We start from the raw sequence: 18860 nt of genomic DNA, 5'->3' as shown, positions 1-18860 counted from the left end.
CATTTCGAGTCCTACAAGAAAGAAATAAATTGCGATATTACTTTTTTTGTAGCCAATACATTTACAATCGTCAATCAAGAGCATTAATTAATATCACATTGATAGTGGCTAATTGTTTTTAAAAAGAAAAAGAAATAATCGTATTTAGTGTCCTCTTGTATTTTTGTCGAGATTGCGTTGCGGTCGAGATTGTGATTGCTCGTGCCCATTACCTGTCTGCTTCGTCGGACGAACAATAGTACGATGCACAGTGACCCTGACAAAATAAACATCAAGGCCAGACGCAGTCTAGCCTTGCACGAAATATTTTATGTGTAACAAAGTGAATGTAAATAAAATATACTTTCTCATTTCAAATCAATTATCAATACACGATCGATATTAACACGGTCTTTTGTTACTCAATTCGTGAATTATTTTCGCGTTATCGATTTCAATATGATAATTTAAAATGACAATTAAAACCACAATACGGGAGATATCCAAATTCCAGCGTTATTAAAGAGATCATTATCGGGCATATTGTGAAACAACGATTTATAATTCTCGTTCTTCTTTATTGTATTTCTAATTAAATCGTATTTTGAGTCTCACATCAAATAAATGACTCGCGGAAAATAATTGCTAATAAGCATACATCGATATGCAAATCCCTAATCGCACGAACTTAATCGTTTATAATCGAGTAATAAATGCTGATAATCATTAAAGTGATAACATTTGGTATTTTCGAGTACTTGAGCATTTTTCGAGACGCGATGTAAGCAACAAAGGCCACAGAATATTCAACGCATGATAAAACAAACGTACGTTGAGTATTCAATTTTTTCAATTAATGTTCGATAAACAAATCGTCATTGCGTACCGCAATAATATGAGTGTTGGACAAGTAAAATCGAGTGCGCAGTAAAAAAACAAGAGACAAAATGAAGAACGGGCATTCTAAATGAAAAGGAAAACTTTGAAGAATAGAAAATGAATATTCAAGATGTTTTCGCAATTGCTTCTCTTATGTAGGACATGGAAAAGAGAATCTTAACGATTAGCGATATTTACTAGCGCCTCGTTGAGAAGCCTGGCGCGAGATAAGCCGGCGAAGTAACCGCAGCTTCCGATTATACATTCGAAGTACTACCTCAATCCGCCGGTGTGACCACAAACGGATACTTTGTAACGCTTTTTAAGATACGGACGAGGGTCGTTAACGGGGAATCGTATACGGAACAAAGTATCTCAGAGGGAGGGAGGGAGAAAGAGAGAAAGAGAAAGAGACGCGCCGCTCGATTTTCTCGATGCGTCGTCGTACACGATGTACTCTCGCGGCCCTCTCGCGTACATGTCCACGTGTAATGGGGCTTAAACCAATTCCGCCTTGCTCTCGCACAAAGTACTCAGGCCGGAGCCGTCTGTGCCACCCACTTAAAGCGTCGCGCGGCCGTCCGATGTGCAGCGGCGAACGATCGCCACGGCAATTCCCGGCTAATGGCACTGCGGCGACGTGGAAAGGCGATGCATCGTGTGCACACACAACATACATACGTACCGTGTAACATACCGGACGGACGGACGGACGGACGGACGGACGGACGACGACGTGCCGATATAAAGTCGTCTTCAAAGCGCCGCCATATGGTACTCAATTCGCACCGGAATCGATAACGCGCGGTACAGGCGATAACCAGTTTCTCTCTCTCTCTCTTACCCTCGTCCTCCTGTCTTTCTCGGTTTCTCTCGTTTCGGCAACGTAAATCGACAACGTTCCGTCAAATTTTCACGTTCGCCATCAAGTTACGCGACTACGTAATGCGCTTTTATGTAAAAATATATATAGATACTTCGGCGAGAGATATTCGGAGCTGGAGGAATCGCGAGAGACAGTTAGCTCGGTCGCCAATAAATTTTACGTCTAGAGATTTTGCGTCTAAAAAAAAAAGGGTCAGTTCTCGATCGTTAGTACATTATGTGTAATAAATTTTATCTTCAGGAAGTTTTACTGGAGTTCGATCAGGGTCGACGTAAACTTTTGGCGAAGCCGCGTGTGCGCTAAAAATAATTCGCCGGGAGAAATCCTCGTAAAGAGAAGTGAAAACAGTCGTAACATTTTTCACGGACTTTAACCAAGTAAAATAACATAATATATGTCACGTTTTAATGTATGTATACACAGATAAAGTAATATAAATTTAAAAAAATATAAGAGGATCTGAATACTTGCTTTTATTTTTTAGAAACGCGAAAAGGTGTCACTACTTTATGAAGGCCCGTAGTTTTTTTAACGTTAGATGTTCAGAAGTGACGCAATATGTATTATAATTGTACCGGAACAATGACGCTGAGGTTGAGAACCAATATGTCACATTGTCCATTCCGGCGTTAATAATCTTGTATCAATAATTGGCGTGATAAATTGCGGTAATGGATGAATCGTCTGGATTGTAATATACGTTAAATTGACCTATTTGTCGCAATTTCGCCGCGCGCGGCAATTTGCGGGAGAGCATTAATCGCGTGCCGGCGATACCTTTGTCGTTTGAGTTACGTTATACATGTCTGTGTGTGTGTGTGTATGTGTGTGTGTGTGTCTCGTGCCAGAATCTTGCGAAGCGACGTACGTTGGAACGGACGTATGCGGCTACGAAAATGCGTTTTCTAAATCCCCTCCCGTGAAATATGACGTTCAAACGATACGTGTATGCTCTCCGGTATTTTCTCGTGCAGAATGTTTTTAAGTCATTCTTTCTAGTAAATGTCAGACGCGTGACAGCAATGCAGAGAACGCGAAATCCTTGTGTCGCGCGACACGATATCTAAAACGACGGGACTCGTAAATTATTTCGCGTTGCGTACGCAGACAAAAAAAAAGCGTCTTCCCGCATCTTTCTACGTTTTTGGTTTCTCCGTAAACAAAGCTCCTTGTACATCCACAGAAAAGATTTCTGGACTTAATGCTATTACTTATCGATCTATCATAAAATTAGGGTCGGTATAATGCCAATCATATTTATTATCAAATAAGGAATATTTTATTCTTAAATAGAAAGTTCTTGAAATCTAGAATCAAATGATACTATCTTATTAATTTTCTTAGAATAATTTAGTAAATTTATGACAATCTTATGATGTTCTACATTTAAGAATAGACCGTTCTGAAGATAGAGATTTCTGATTTAATCTTAATCTTGTTTTATTTTTATACTACACAAGGTTGTAATAAGATTAAATATGTCAAGAATATTTTTTGTCTTGGTATCAGAAATCCTTTCTAGAGGATAAAAAGTCTTCGTTTAGTCATTTAATAATAATAATTCTCCATCTATCCCACTCGTCATTAGGAGCTGCTGTATATATTCATTAATTCATATACGTCGTCACTAATTATTCCTCTTAGTCATCCATTTAGCGGGCCCGATAGCTCATCGACAGCCATTCATTCGATCCTATCTGAAATTCTTATCTAAAGTCCCCGGGTCTAAAATTCTATATCGTGACCGCGTCGACCACGTCGGCGTGGAGAAACTGCCCGCTGTTACGATTTAACCCCGTCCCATCGTCGTCGTCGTCGACGAGTAGGTGGCACACAGGCGGTGTGGTGACTAACAGGCGGAGTAACGGCCGGTCGTCAACGGGAAACACAGATCCCGCGTACGCGATAACGTGCAACGAAAGGCGACGACGACGTTATACAGCAACGTGACGCCCAGATAGAGCCCCTGGCCAGACCACGCGAGAGTTTCTATTCCCGGCGCGAGACGCGACAAACTATGCGCGCGCCGCGTTAATGCGAAAAAGGCTGCACAACTTTTCAACCCCTTTCCGCCACCGACCGACGCCAGAGGCGGCGACTCGCGATTTTTCTACCTTTCGCCTTCGTTCGCGTCCGAGCGAGAAAATCGCAGTTGCTGTCATAAATATCTTCTATATCGAAGGGCTGACTTTGCTTCCTTCTTTTTATGTTCACTGCGGGAAAACTGTTCGAGAAACGTTATTAAATTGCGTCGGGTATAAATGCGTTTTAATATATTTAGTATCAGAGCTTCTCGACCTTCGAGGCTCTTAGCATGAAATAGTTTTTAAATGAGTTTTCTTCCCCTATCAAGATGTAACAGGGTATAAGAGCCCTTACATCGTCGTCTCGCGGGATGTGCATGTCTATGCAACATACGCCTTTGGTTCCGACACGCTTCTAAACTCCGGGAAATTGTTCCTCGCACGAAGTCCGCGTCATTTTCAAGAAACTTCCGCGAAGCTCTTAGGTTTATATTTAAACCCTTCCTCGCGACATGTCGCGGTAGCTCGAGCGAGCTTCACAGCTTACGGCATGTTAAGCTGCCTTTTTTTTTTTTTTTTTTTTTAGAAATTACTACAGAGAGAGAAAGTGACATGGAACTATAACGCATACGACACATTGTAATTAAGTTACGTCCACATAAATCAATACATAACGGACAATAAAATTTCAACCAAGTTTTTGTTAAATAAAGTTTCATGAAATTATGGAACAAAATCTCATTCTATAATTCGTATTATTTAAATTTAAATCGACTTTATATTTCAGAGAGGTCTACATTTTTTATCAAACTTTAATTAGACATTTAGAATTAATTAACTTTTTGCAAAGGAAACTTGATCGAAGATTATTTATTAAAATTAACGAGATCGAAAATCTTAATTTTTCAGATAAGATTTAATTCCTCGTACAAAATAGTTTATTACGAGAGAGATGAGAATTTTAACGTTCGTATAAATGTAGAATGAGGGTATGTCGCACGACACACACACACACACACGCGCGCGCGCGCGCGACCAAATCGTTTCTCACAAAGAAATAAAAAATAGAGCGACGACAAAACTCGTTCGGCGCGAGTTTTATCATCAAACATATCCGTCCGCGAGGGAACGGTTGTAAACGGGCGATATCTCGATTATTATCGCAGCGAATGCGAGAGCGACGCCTTGATTATTGTTTCGACGCTAGACCCCGAGACTAGGGTCTCTCTCTCGCGGCGACGGATCAGGGTGTTAGCGTTAACGCTCGGAAGACGATATCTCGCAGATGTTTACGAGAGTGGCTTCGTCAGGCGAGTCGGGTGCTTGACCCAAATCGACCGAGGCACTTCGACTTGCCCAGCACGAGTCGGACCGGGCCGACGGACTCCTCGTTCGAATGGCTGTTTATTTCACTTGCCCCCTTTTTTCGCGAGCGCTCGAGACGTTCTCGACGCGATAAATCCCGGGAGCGAGGAGCAATAGAAAGCTCGCATTGTACAGGATGCCCCTTCGACCAATCGCGCAAATTTCCAAGCGGCAGATAATGGAGTTCGAGGTAAAAAGAATGGCGGTTGTTCGACAGTCGAGGAATGAATAGTCCTCGAGCTGTCAGCGATTGGAAATTACGGCTGGGCGGAATGGAGACTTAACCGGTGTGTGAAGGTTCCGGAATAAATGAAGTCTTAATCTCTCGAGGCGACTTTAATCGCGCAAACAAGAAGCGCCGCGTAAGGGATGGGGGTAAACAAAAAAAAAAAAAAAAACAATAAAAAAGAGAAATTTCCTTACAACGGCCGTAGCGCCATTAAAAACGTGTATAATAAACAGTCGGAAATTATAATAATAGTCTCTTACCGGGCTTTCCAGCCGGGAGAGAAAATTCAATCTCGAGTTTCTCAAATAATCTAAACGTGAATTACGCTATTCGGGACACACCTTTGTGGAGGAAACAACTGGAGCGGGACAATTACGACTTTGGAACTCGAGAACTCGAGAAAGGGGTGAGCGAGAAGCACCTAATTATCGTAAATTGCTTCGTGGTATCCGTTTTCTGACCCGTAACAGTAAGTTCTGATAATAAAGCGCGCGTAAAGGCAGGAAACCACGAAACCTCGGTCCAAGTCCCCGCGAAGTATCTTGAATATCTAATGCTCAGCAATATCTATCATTTTGACGAGCGATCGCTTTGATGACTCGACGGTCGACGTTATATACCCGAAGAGAAACGAGCGCCCCGGTAATTCGTAGCACCGGAACGAAGACGAGAGCGAGGAGTATTCGGGACGTGCCGATGGTAATCTCCTTAATTTCGTAACCGCCGTCAGCTGTTTTTAAGATTGCCACTCGGCGAACACGACGGCGGCGGCCGGCAGGAAAGAAGGAGAAATAGCGAGAATACGATTCCGTGGAAGTAAAACTTGGAATGGCAATGGCGTACGCGTCACGTTGCATCGTTTATTCTTCTCCGTTGTAATTGTTCCACCGTCGGCAATACTTTAAACTTGACGTGAGAAGGAGGAGAGAAGGAACGAAGTAAAGGGCGACGTACGCTGTCTCCCGTAAAAGCGACGGAAAGCCACCTCGGCTATACGGATCGACTATCGCGACGGTTAATTTCTCGAATTTGCAAATCCAGGCGGAGACCTCGTTGTTTCTCACGACACGTGGAACGATATGCAACGGGTTTGAAACGCGGCAACTTTCGGTATATCACGTTTTCTTACCTCCGACAATGTGACCATGTGCCGTCTGCGAAGAAATCGGAGACTCGGTGCGCGCCCGGAGGGTGTGTGTGGAGTTTCCGCCGAGAGAGAGAGAGAGAGAGAGAGGGGGGGGGGGGATACTCCTCGTCTCGCTTTCCACCGCATTCAACTTTAAAGCCGTTTTTCTCGAAAACTCGATTCCGGCGAGTACGCCATTGGTATTCCGAGGGGGCTATTCGCTTATCCTCGTCCCTCCGGGCCTTTATCCGGGAAGCGTCTGGTCTCCCCTCTCTCTCTCTCTCTCTCTCTCTCTCTCTCTCCCTTCTCTCTCTCTCTCTCTCCCTCTCCCTCTTCCCCGTCCGAGTTGATCCGAGTTCGGAAGCACCAAGTCGCCGCCGTGCGCGCACACGCTCCTTGTCCGGCCAATAACGACGATGACGAGACCCCCTCGTTGCGCCTCTTCATCCGCGACCGGTCGTACGGAGAGGGAAGTATCCACTTGTCCTGTCACCCTAGCATTAGCCGCGTCGCCCGCCGCCTATCGTTCGCACGAAAATAAACAATCGTGCTGTTCGCGCCGCGCCGGAGCTGTGCATGTGATCCGAGAGGATCTTCCTTCCGCCACCTCCCGCTCCTTCCTCTACTGTCAAAGGAAGAAATGAAAAAGGGGGTGGAAAAACTCTTTCCGCAAATTCCTTCCGCTCTTAACACGTCGCGTATATTCGCGCAGAGTTTATTTTTCATACTTTTAAACTTTGTATAAATGGATGGAGCGCGTCACTTCGCGCATACGTTGCAGCTTCATCCGTAATCGAACGCAAATGTATTTTTACATATTCGCGCGTCAAAAAGCAATAAATTTAAAACGTAGTCATTTTCGTGCGGATACATATATTTTCGAGAATAAAAATGTCTCTTGTTAAGTCCTTTTATCAAAACCGAACGTGAAATGCTAAAAGTGCAACAGTGTAATTGAAAACCAGAGATCGAAAACACATCGTATGCAAAAATCTTTGTTGTAATTCTCCCTCTCTCTCTTTTTATTTTGAAAAGGTTATTTAATAAAACATTTTTCCGTCCGTCTGTTCTTTCATCATTTTATCACCACGTCCGCCGTCGAAAGGATTACGCTGGCTGGTGCTGACTCGCGGAAAACTCGGCTATCAAACACGAAATTGCATTTACTCTCGGGCACTCATGATACCGCGTCGTCAGATCCCGCAATCGACGTGGCGATCGACGTGGTCGTCGTGGTCGTCGTAAAATCAAATGAAGCGATCGAGAAATCCCGTTTCCCCGCCTTTGTGCGATCCCGTCTCGCACGGCGATGTGCGTATATTTCGTTGTCGTACGTATTTTATTTCCCGCCCCGCGGCCCATTGGCTGAGGAGCGAGTGAAAAACGACGGGGGGAAAAAAAAGAAAAAAAAGGGGGGAGGGGAATTGTCCCTCCGATACGCCGGGGCAACCAATCGTGAGGCGCGCGTGCCCGACGTTTAACGCCCGCAACGTTGTAAAATGACAACCAAACGACCGTGTTAAATAACGAAGGGAGAGAATTCCGATAAAACGCCGCAAACACGCGGCGATCTGTGTTTGTCACTGATTTTCGAAGGGGATATTTGTTCCCGGCGATCGCGCGGCGATCTCTGTAAACGGTCGCGCAGCGAAAATCATTTAGCGCTCCCAGCGAATATTTCTTCCACCCCGGTGAACCACAGCGCCGAGATTCCGAGTACCATCGCGATATCTCCGAAGATAACGGATAAGTGAATAATAAAGGGGAATCACAGATAATACTGGTAATGGCGATGAAAAAGGAGAAGCTGGGTGAAACGGCGGGTCACAGAGATCGTCGCGATTCTAACGGGAAATTAATACATCGCGCTTGCAGTTCGTATTTCTCTGCGCTCGTCGTCATGAATATAAAGCCGGAGGCGGGAGGGTGAATCCGACGACGACGACGACGACGCGGAGGTCGGCGACGAGGATTGAGTTTCGGCGAGTGCGTCGGCCTTCTACGGTGTGTAACGAACGAGTCTTTTCTGCCGAGCGGAATACAAACTGCGCATTGACTCCATTCCCCGCGCCGACCACCCTCGCGCTCTCTCGGCACGTGCAGACACCCTCACGGGGGTTGGATTCGGGATTCACCTCTTCCCCCCTCCCCCCGCCCCCGAAATGAGAGACCACTTCAGCGCGACGAACGTGTCCGCTTTCCCCGCGCGTCGCTACCCTGTTCCCCTCGATCATCCCTTCCGTCGTTGCGCGTCCTCCCTCCCCCTCCCCCCCTTCCCTACCGCGGCGCTTCCGTCGTCCGCGCGAGGGGCACGAGCGAGCGAGCGAGCGGCGCGGAAGCGCGGGCAGGTCGTCACCGGCTGCGCCTCGCTTCCTGTGCAGGCGGGAGAGCGAACGCGCGCGCGACATAATGCAACTGGTATACACACGTACCGCGCCCCATGCAACGCGATGACCAGCGTGCCGTGAAGAGGGCATCGGCCGCGATGATTTTTTAATCGCGCGCGGCGCACGCTGCTGGCGGCACCCGCTCTCTCTCCCCCCTTTCCCCCGCCCATACGAAAAACGCGCGTACCACAGCGACTCTCAACGATAACGTTATTTTTATTGCGTGCCGCCCGACGCCGAGGTTTTTCACCCCTGATTTCACCCCGATCTTCACGCGTCACGTGGGGTGGGCATCGTGAATTGCCCATTACCACGGGTCATAATGCCGCTCGTTAGAGCGCACAACCGGAAAGATCACGGTCCTGAATGCAAAACGGAAGGGCATGCGGAGCGAACGCGTAATCTACATGTTATCTACATGTTTCCTTAGCGAGTGATTGATTTCGCTGATTCAATGTTTTAACAACTCTCTCTCGCACGTAGTGCAAATAAACGGGGAAATATTTGTCTACTTTCGCATCACGATGCACTGCCGCAATTTCCATCGCGCAAACGCGATGCCGATTCCCATCTCCGTTGTGTGTAATCTGGCGCGGACTTTAGAAACAGAGAGATAGAGCAGGAGAGCTGTGGGGGGGGAGGGAGGGGGAGGGAAAAAAATAAAATGAAATAAAATACAAGAGGCGAGAGATAAGAAGGCAGAAGCCAGGAGAGCAGTCGGGGAAGTAAGAGATGGGAATTAATGGGAGAGGGCCAAGGAATTCCATGTTCGCCGGCTGTTTCCTGTCGAGGAGTCGTGTACGAGACGTTTCGGAAATCCAGAGATTAGCGCGGCGAGAGAGCGGTAAGAGGATGACTCCGCCGCTCGAGCAATTTGTCCGTACTTAAGACCGCTGGTCCGGTCGCGCGAGATAAAAGAAGCATGCTGGAGGCATTAAGTGCGTGTGTAAGCAAGTGTGTTACAGCAGCGACGGCGGCGGCGGCGGCGGCGACGCGCACACGAAGAGACGTATCGACGTCGTCGTCGGGAGGAATGTCCTTATCCGCGGAACGACGACGGCACCGACGATCGCGCCGATGTCTGGGAAAATGAGGGACGAGCACGTCGAGGAGCAGGAGGGTGTGTCACCCCCTCCCCCCTCCCGACCCCGAGTGAATTCGGTGAGACGACGATAGGAGATTGGAATGCGGCGCGTGCAGTGCGTCGAAAACGTGCCGCCGCCGCCGCCGCGGCGCTTTCTTTCCCGGGCGCACAAATGCCTTTCTCTTTCTCCTCCGCCTCTCGCGCCGATGGGACTCGCGTTACGGTCGTATAAAAGATGTTCGCTCTGACAAGGACTTATCTCGACGGCTGCATGTCAATTAGCAGGATTAATTGGACGCATTACGAGACCTCCTCGAAAACTCTTCTTTCAGCGTATCCAGCATATACGTCTCTGATATTGATAATTATAACGTTCTTAATTTATTCTAATTACAATGTTTCCTTTTTCCGTTCGCGTGGAATGAAATATTTTCAAGGCTGAATAACTTTTCCAAACGTTCGCGCGGTATCGGTGTCTTCCTCTCTGTCGTTTCTGTCCTTTACATATTTTTCTTGCATTAGCTTTTACAATTTCGGAAAGCGCGTATATCACACGAGATCTCTCTCCCCTTTATCTCTTCGACGATTTAGCGTAATTTTCGCGCCGGGATATGTCGTTGCTGCTCCTTTAATCGGTTTTATCCGCGTGATTTAGGCTCGCGCGCGCATTCAATTAATAACCGGAAGCGCACGGCCGCGCTCTTCACGTCTAAGTGACGAGCACTCGTTCTGACACGACGTTGACTGACGCCCATCGATAACGATTACCGCGGTGGACATTCGTACAAATAGCGGAATCACCGGCCCTCGTGCCGTATCGATTCGCCTCTCGCGACGCCGATTTCCTCGCACACGCCGGCCGGCCGGCCCGGCCGGCATTCGATTCGATTCGATTTAGCGAGCGTGCACGGGGCGAGCGCTCCAGGATGTAGTCTATAATCACTTCCTCTGCCTAGCCAGCCGATTGGGTGGTAGTGGCAGTGAGGGGTCGTACTCGTATCCGCCTCGCCGTGTACGTATGTACACAACGGCGGGGATACGATCGATTCCGCCGATCAATGTTCCCTGATACAGGGTGTCTGGTAATTGCTGCCAGCGGTGGTGGTGGTGATGGTGGTGGCGGCGCACAGTGGGCTAGAATTGGCTTTTTTCGTTCAAAATGGTCTAGAGACCTCAATATTTAACCAAATAAAACAAATTTTTTTTTAAATTACTCGTGAAAAGGTACCAAAGAAGACTGTCTGAGCCGATTTTCAATTAATTTCATCCCTCAGGGCATACAACCTTATATTCTCATTGATAATGGCAACACATAAAGCGGTAACTTTTACCTGCAAAACCTCACGTATGAGCTCAGTGACATCGAAACAATACAAACTCACATTACAGCAATGACTGCATGACTTCATGATTTTATGTAATCAAAATAAAAAGTATAATAAATTATACTTGTAGCTTAGTACGACTCGAATCAGCTACACTTGAGATGAAAAGTGTACCCAGAATGTACCACGAGAAGGCTTCCAGTTTACATTCCATGGTTTTTGGTTTGTTTGTAATTTTAATTTTTTACATTTTTGTAATTAAAAAAATTTTTTAAATTAATTTTGATTCAAAAATCTTTAATTAATTTTTTATGTTTTTTGTATTTTAATTTTTTGTTTTGATTTGTACATCAGTTTTCAAATTAAGATAACTTTGCATTTTTAACTTGTAATAGAATAATAAAGATTGCTTAATGTTTACTCTCCATATGTATCTTCATGTATGTATCTTGATCTCTGAAGACCTCATAAAAAAGTTATTTGTTTCCTCGGATCCTTATATAGCAAGTTTAAGAATTCAATGGCACAAAAAGCCTAAAAATATTGATCCGAAAGCACAGGATCTACTGGACTTGTATTAATTCAAAATTCAGTATTAATTCAAAAACAAAAAAATTTACAAAAATAAAAAAATTAAATTTGCAAAAAGAAAAAAAAACAAAACCCCATGGAATGTAAACTCGAAGCCTCCTCGTAGCACATTCTAGGTACATTTTTCATCCTAAGTGTAGCTGATTCAAGTCGTACTAAGTTATAAGTATAATTTATTATATTTTTTATTTCGATTACATAAAGTCATGAAGTCATGCAGTCATTGTTGTAATGTAAGTTTGTATTGTTTTGATGTCACTGAGTCCATACGTGAGGTTTTGCAGGTAAAAGTTACCGTTTTATGTGTTGTCATTATCACGTAATGGTATTTTGTATTATTCAATGAGAATATGGGGTTGTATGCCCTGAGGGATGAAATTGGTTAAAAATCGGCTCAGACAGTCTTTTTTGGTACCTTTTTACGAGTAATTAAAAAAAAAATTTGTTCTATTTGGTTAAATATTGAGGTCTCTAGACCATTTTGAACGAAAAAAGTCAATTCTGGCCCACTGTGCGGCGGTGGCGGCGGTGCAACCTCAGACGGCACCGAATAGCCCTATAGGTAATCTTGGATAGCCGCCCGGATTTCGGGATACTTAATGTTCGCTGTTACCGCGGGTACGAGTTCGAATTGATACGAGCACGAGTACCTGTGCGCACGGAGAAGGAGAGACAACCGCGTTAACTGATTATGAAGCGGCACAACAAAAGTAGAACAGGTCAATGTCCCGCATTACACGCGGCGGAACGAATAAAAAGTGTAAGTCTAAATGGTACGTATGCCTGAAGTATGTAAAGTATTTTACGTGTCAAGGACTTTGCGTGTGTAAGGTTCTCTCTCTCTCTCTCTCTCTCTCTCTCTTGTATAACGCTCGCCTGAATAACAGCTTCGTTACACCGCCGATTTATACGCGCTTGAATTAAACGACCGCCCGAGGTCTCGGGGAAGATACTGCGAGGAGGACCCACAGTGCGAAATACCCTCGCGTTCGAATTAAACGAATTAAGCTTCTGCATGCGCAAGGAGCTCACAAGGGCGACGGACCTGAACGTACGAAGCGAGCGTGGCCGGGAATTCGCATGGTCGTGGCCCAAGGCATCGTGTGCTACCTCATTCATGTACCGTCTCTAATTAATAGTTACTAAAGGACTAAGTGCCGGGAGAATATTATCCTGTCGCGAGGCAGGACGTACCAATTGTCCGGCAGCGATAGACGCGCCGTAAACGAATTGAAAAAGATGCACCGTGAGGTAGAAACGGGAGCGAGGGAACACTCCTTTTTGTTTTTTACCCGCAACTCGGGAACGACGGGATGGGAGATGTTCCGTTATTGTATTTACGAGGGGCAAGAAAACTTGTAAAGCTCAATATTTCAAAACTTCAGAGTTTATCTCCGCGATCTCTCTAATAATGCGGTCGAACAAAACGTCAGTTCTGAAACGAGATGGGAAATGCCCGTAAAGATGTCAGACAATGTCGAAAGAGCGTCAGCTGTGTGTTCCAGCATTGAAAGAGTTGGAGAGAGATATTACAATAATATGAAACCGAGCTCACAGATCCGGACCGTCCGCCGCTCCGTTCGCGACCCTCCACTCGAAGACTGTCAAAACAAATATCGTTTTCGAGATGAGGTTACTCCCGTGCGATGAAATGTGAGTTTAATATTATTCTTTGACAGTAAAAAAAAAAAAAAATCTCACTTTTAATGGCACAAGATGTGTAAACGCATAGCGAAATCACGTGTACCCGCCGTGTACAAAAAATTTATCGTTTACAATGAAATATATCGAAAAGAACATTCCGTAAAAAAAAAATCCAACAACGATAAAAATGTTTCAATTAAAATTTCGTAGAGTTATAGAGAGTAGAGAATTTGGTTGTGAAGGAACGTTGTCATTTCAGAGTTGTAGTTTCGTCGACGGGCGAGTTAAATGAATGCATGAAGCACTCTTTTCGTCGCGCGGGCTGGTTTATCTTTCCTTTCAGGGGATCCTGCATAAGAAGGTAAACACTCTGATTCGATAAAACTCGCGGGATAGAGACCGTCGCTCGAGACCCTGTTCCTTATTTAGAATTTGCGCGATCGAAGTCGAGACTGTACAAAGACTATAAGCGGTTGCATACATTTCTAATTCATCGTACCGTTCCATATCGAGACGGCGAACAACGGAAGAAGATAAATTGGCAATAATTCTATCCTATTGAATCGAGAGTACGATTTAGAAGCTGATTCTGTATTCTGCACTCAAATGCGAGAGAAAGAGAGAGGGAGATTTTTATTTGCTGACTTTTTATTTAATAATTAACTTCCAAACGTCGATTTCGATGTAAGTTGATGTTCTCGCTAATTCAAATTGCCGTGTTAGTTTCATACCGAAGTTCCTTGATATTTTCACTTTTAATCTCGTGAAGAATTTCAATGCGCAAAAATATTCAAAAACTTACTACATTAAGATATTTTTAATCTAGAAAAGTACGTTTACGAAAATACACGGTATCTCTAGTTAATTTCATTAACTAGACACTAAGGAGTAAAACTCTTTGCAAACATTAACATTATAACTTGGTTTTAAAATTTTTCCCCGAGATAATATTAAATGCTCTTTAAAATACTAATGACTTTAATAAGGAATATTATTATGAATATTATTATGAACGACTGCAAAAACGATTTCTCTCTAAAAGGAATATCTTTAAATATGTATCTAAAAATTCGTGCATTTTTCTTCGTTTTTACATAATAATGATTCCCTCATAAAAAAATATATATATTAAAAGAGAAAATCTTTTAGAAGTAATAATAAGACTTTTATTATTATTCATTATTAGTCTGTGTTTTTCAAAAATTACGACACTATTATAGTCGATGCCATTTTTAGAAATAAAAATTTAAGATAATATAAAAATATATTTTAATAGTATTCAAACTTATTCCTAGAAAAAAATTTTGTAATATATTTGAAAAGAATAAAAAACCTTTTCCACAACATATAATAACATATTAATATACATATAGAGAGAGACCTAAAAATTTATCAGACTGGTAAAATATCTCGAAAACGAGATATTAGAATATATCACTTTTTACGATCTAATCTTCTAATTATTCTGTATATAAAAGTTTCAAGATAGAGTTGTCAAAAAATTAACAGTTTGCGAAATATTTTATACTTTATGTCGAAGTATATATACAAAAATAAAATACATGCAATATTTTCTAAACTATCGTTAATTTTTCGATAACATTACCTTAATATTTTTACAAGCAGAATAATTAGAGAAATCTTAGTACGCAAAAAAATTATATAATTAGAAAAATGATGATTGTTGTATAACGTTGAAAAATAGACGTAAAAAATTAATTTACCATCGTTTGCCCTTCCCTCCTCTCCTTCAGAAATGTTGCGTATAACATCTTTTTCCGTATGACATCTTTTTCTCAACCGTCTTGTTTTCGAGACATTTTGTATTTTAGTCGGACACTTTTTGCTCATTCCGTATAACCTATAAGAAAAGTAAATATCTACGAAGACGCATGAATGTCACGAACGCTAAATATGCAAGCATATAAGAAAACATAGGTTAGGTACCTGAGTGTCAACAATGAAGATAGGGGAATGCATCATATTCGTGGAACTGGCTGACGGGCGTACGGGACAAAAAACAATCTCCCGATGTTAAAGCCGTTTACGTGCGTACGAAAGCGGAATCCTCCGGTGTGTAATCCGAGTGGATAATGGACATGAACGGAGATAAATGTGGGATGAGGAACTGAAAGAGGCGCATTTCATGTCTATTTCCTCCTCTCTCTCTTTCTCTTCCGTGTTCTTGCTTCTCACTCGTTCTCCCTTCGCGCATTGTCGAATCTCGCTTTGGGGCCGGCGAAAAAACGGAGGTGGCGAGTGCTGCTCCGCAAAATGAAACGCGGGAGTGCGTGCGGAATGGAAGCGGCCAGTTTTTCCACGCTGGTCGAACGGTTGCCGTTTACGTCGGTCGGTGCGTGTACGCGCGTGCACGTTCGGCGGGCCGTTAGAGCGAAGTGGTTGCGCGGCGAGCGAGGCGCGCGCGACGCGCCGCGCCGCCGAGGCGGCCCGAGTACGGCCGAGCGCGGCCGAACCGACGAACCCTCTGTCCTCTCGCGGCGCAGTGTCGCCCCACCACATCCAGTCGTACCGCGAATGTTACACCGTGCGCTACGTGTGCGCGCTGCCCCGTGCTTTTCTCCCTCGTAACGGCGACGTGCTGCCGAGGTCCGAGAACGCGTAGTAGAGCTAGCGTTTCGTTTTGTCACGCGGCACTCGTCGCCGGCGCCTCGTCCTCTCTTTCTCTCTCTCTTTCTTTCTCTCTCTCTCTCTCTCTCTGTCTCTTTCTCTGCTCTTTTGTCACTGTCGAAAATCTTGTTCTTTCTTCGAGCGACCGCCGTGAAGTTTGCCGTCGGTGGACGGCGCGTTCTCGTCCCGTTCGCGTCGGCGAAGGGAGAAGGAAGACGGCGACAGCAAGCCGTACGGAAGGGAAGAGGAAGGAAAGCAGCGGGAGCAGCGGCACGAGGTGACGACCGACGCCCGTCGTTGTCATCGTCCGGTGTGTGAAAAAGTGCGCGGGTCCGCGACGGTATAGCGCATAACCGCGGAAGGAACGCGCGCGGCAAACTTCATACGAAACGTGCGCGCGCGCGCGCGCGCGTGCAGCAGCACCGCGCGTGTCGTCATTGGTCGCGTTTTGCGTCGCGGAGATCGGAGCGTCGAAATCGGAGTGGTAAATCGGCGGCGGGAGCAAGTCGTCAACGTTATTCCAAGGGGGGCGAGCGGAGGGCGAGGATGCGTTTCTCCGGATGGACGATGACGCCGCGACGTCTGTAACGGAAGGTCGTCGCCGACGCCGTTACCGCTCGGTCGGGTAAGAGCATCGCCATCGCGGTCGCCGCCGCCGCCGCCGCCGCCGCCGCCGCCGCCGCCGCCGCTGTATTTACTATCAACCGTCCCTCCACGCGAAAGTCCGTCGCGACGGTGTATCGACGTGCAACGCAACGCGTTGGGTTATGACGCGTCGCGGCGCCGCTTAGGGACGCTCGTCAAGCGCTCGTAACCGGAGCCCGGGGCTCGGTAGTCGTGCGTGCGTGCGTGCGTGCGTGCGTGCGTGCGTGCGTGCCTGTCCCGACGACCGCAGCACGAGACAGCGACAGCGATGAAGAACGAGCCGTCGAGCCCGGGAACGGGCGGCAGCAAGGGCACCAGCTCGTCGTCGCCGTCCTGCCTGGAGGCGTCGATGCCGCGTAAGTTCCGCGACGCGGGGACCGCCGGCCTCAATTGGGCACTCTGCGCCCTCTGTCTGGCCAGTTTCGCCGTGTCCGGTGTGCTCTTCTACCGCGAGCTCGGCCTCGAGGCCAGGATCGCGAGCCTCGAGTCGCGCCTACGGATCGTGCAGGAGTCCCCGCTCTCGGTCGACGTTCTCGTGCAGAGGGTCAAGACGGAGATGCTGCAGACGCAACAACGGCTCGAGCCCGGCGCGGTCTTCAGGCCCAAACGTGACATCTCCGAGTGCAACTGTCCTCCAGGTAAGTGCCACCTCCCGTCGCATTGAATCTTTTTTTCTTTTGTTCGCGCTGTTGGCATCTCGAGGCCATTTCACGTTTCCGTAGTCGTAATTGCAAAAAATTGAGCAATACGATTGGTTAACTCGGTTACTGATTTGAGCAATATGATTGGTCGAAATCTTACGATTACGATTACGGAAATGTACGTGCAATGGCCTTTACTGATGGCGACTGACATAGCGGATTTACCGATCACTGATCGACGTACGCTCGTACGAAATGCTGATTAATTTTTGACGTGAGTAATTAACGTAATTACGAATGGTTTTACGGGATCTCGATGCAGTGAGTCGTTGCAACACTGCGTAATCTAGTAGAGAAATTTTTGAATTAATTTCTAAAATTAATTCAATTACAAATACGTGTCTTTTTTTTAATTGCCGCGAGTTGCATGTTGTTGTAAATATATATATATATACAATTTTGAAATTAAATAATCATTTTCCAAGGGAAATAATTAAAATAGATAATGGCGTCTGGAATTTCACGCGTCGCTTACCTGAAAATAATGCGAACGAATTAATTGCGCAACGCGCATCCTCGCGAAGAGGCGCGAAATTTCTAAATCAGCAGCGACTGTTTCCCCCCGAAAATGAATTGTTGTTCGATGTTACGTCCAAACGTCGAGATATCGCCCCGCGAATTATCATAATTTCTTCATTCAGTTATACGTTATTTCATTCGGTTGAGCGTGAGAATGCCCGATGATGGTATCGACGAATTGACGCGTCAGTGAAATGTTAATCGCTACATATAAATAATTTACAGCGACTCCTGCAATTACGGTAACGCGAGGTGTCCGCGTGTTCGTTACCGGCGAATCCGACGTCACGTCGGAAAGAACTCTTGTTCCCAAGAATCCCTGTACTGTAGACGTCGAAAATCTGTTTCCTTCCCCTCCCACCGTGTAAAGAGGATAGAGCGAGGGGAACTTTTGCGATCGTCGTAAATCGAGTTTCTCGCGAACACCTCGCGAAAAAGGGGTGTCGTCGCGTAAGCTCCTCCCTTCCCGGTTCGTCGAAAAGACAGAGCGTAACTCGTAAACGTTACGCTCTCCTGTTTTTTTTTCCAGCACTAAAATCAACTTTTTTATTGTACCGATGAAAAAAAGAGACACGCAACGTTTTTCACGATTAACGGAATCGAGATTCGCGGGTTACATCCGCGAAATACCGCGCTCTGACGGCGTCTCGCGCTACTTATCCCTTTTGATCGCGACGAGAAAGAGGTTCTAAAGAGTCAGGAAATTACATATTACGTAGTTTCTCTGAATCAAGCCGGAGCGGGTGGAAAGCTACTTTGTTATCAAATTGCCCCGCGAACGTTGCGAATTAGCCGACTGTAGAAAAAAAAAAACATTATCCCTTTGTCCCCCTCCCGACCTCTTGATA

At 45.6% G+C, this 18860-nt stretch overlaps 1 protein-coding gene and 1 long non-coding RNA gene across 18 annotated transcripts in view; one reads left to right on the top strand and one right to left on the bottom strand.

The window, feature by feature from the left end:
• Positions 1-15942, bottom strand: part of LOC118646433 — a 35627-nt gene extending 19685 nt beyond the window's left edge. For both annotated transcript variants that reach the window (XR_004964011.1, XR_004964010.1), the window contains exons 1-2: positions 15467-15942; positions 15244-15399 (exon numbers count right to left, since the gene is read on the bottom strand). This is a non-coding gene — a long non-coding RNA (uncharacterized LOC118646433). The remainder of the gene's footprint in view (positions 1-15243; positions 15400-15466) is intronic.
• A 103-nt stretch (positions 15943-16045) lies between these two features.
• Positions 16046-18860, top strand: part of LOC105831332 (collagen alpha chain CG42342) — a 149531-nt gene continuing 146716 nt past the window's right edge. For 10 of the 16 annotated variants that reach the window (XM_036289326.1, XM_012671382.3, XM_036289325.1 and 7 more), the window contains exon 1: positions 16047-17430. In XM_036289326.1, the coding sequence (XP_036145219.1) occupies positions 17061-17430 (370 nt within the window). In that variant the 5' untranslated portion in view covers positions 16047-17060. Of the gene's footprint in view, positions 17431-18860 lie in introns of all 16 variants that reach the window. The other 6 variants (XM_036289324.1, XM_036289328.1, XM_036289330.1 and 3 more) reach the window with 3 other exon arrangements.

The sequence above is a fragment of the Monomorium pharaonis genome, chromosome 7, assembly GCF_013373865.1.
Source record: "Monomorium pharaonis isolate MP-MQ-018 chromosome 7, ASM1337386v2, whole genome shotgun sequence".
In the NCBI taxonomy this organism is placed as follows: domain Eukaryota; kingdom Metazoa; phylum Arthropoda; class Insecta; order Hymenoptera; family Formicidae; genus Monomorium; species Monomorium pharaonis.
The sequence above is the reverse complement of the archived record's forward strand: the minus strand, read 5'-3'. Positions and strand labels throughout refer to the sequence as shown.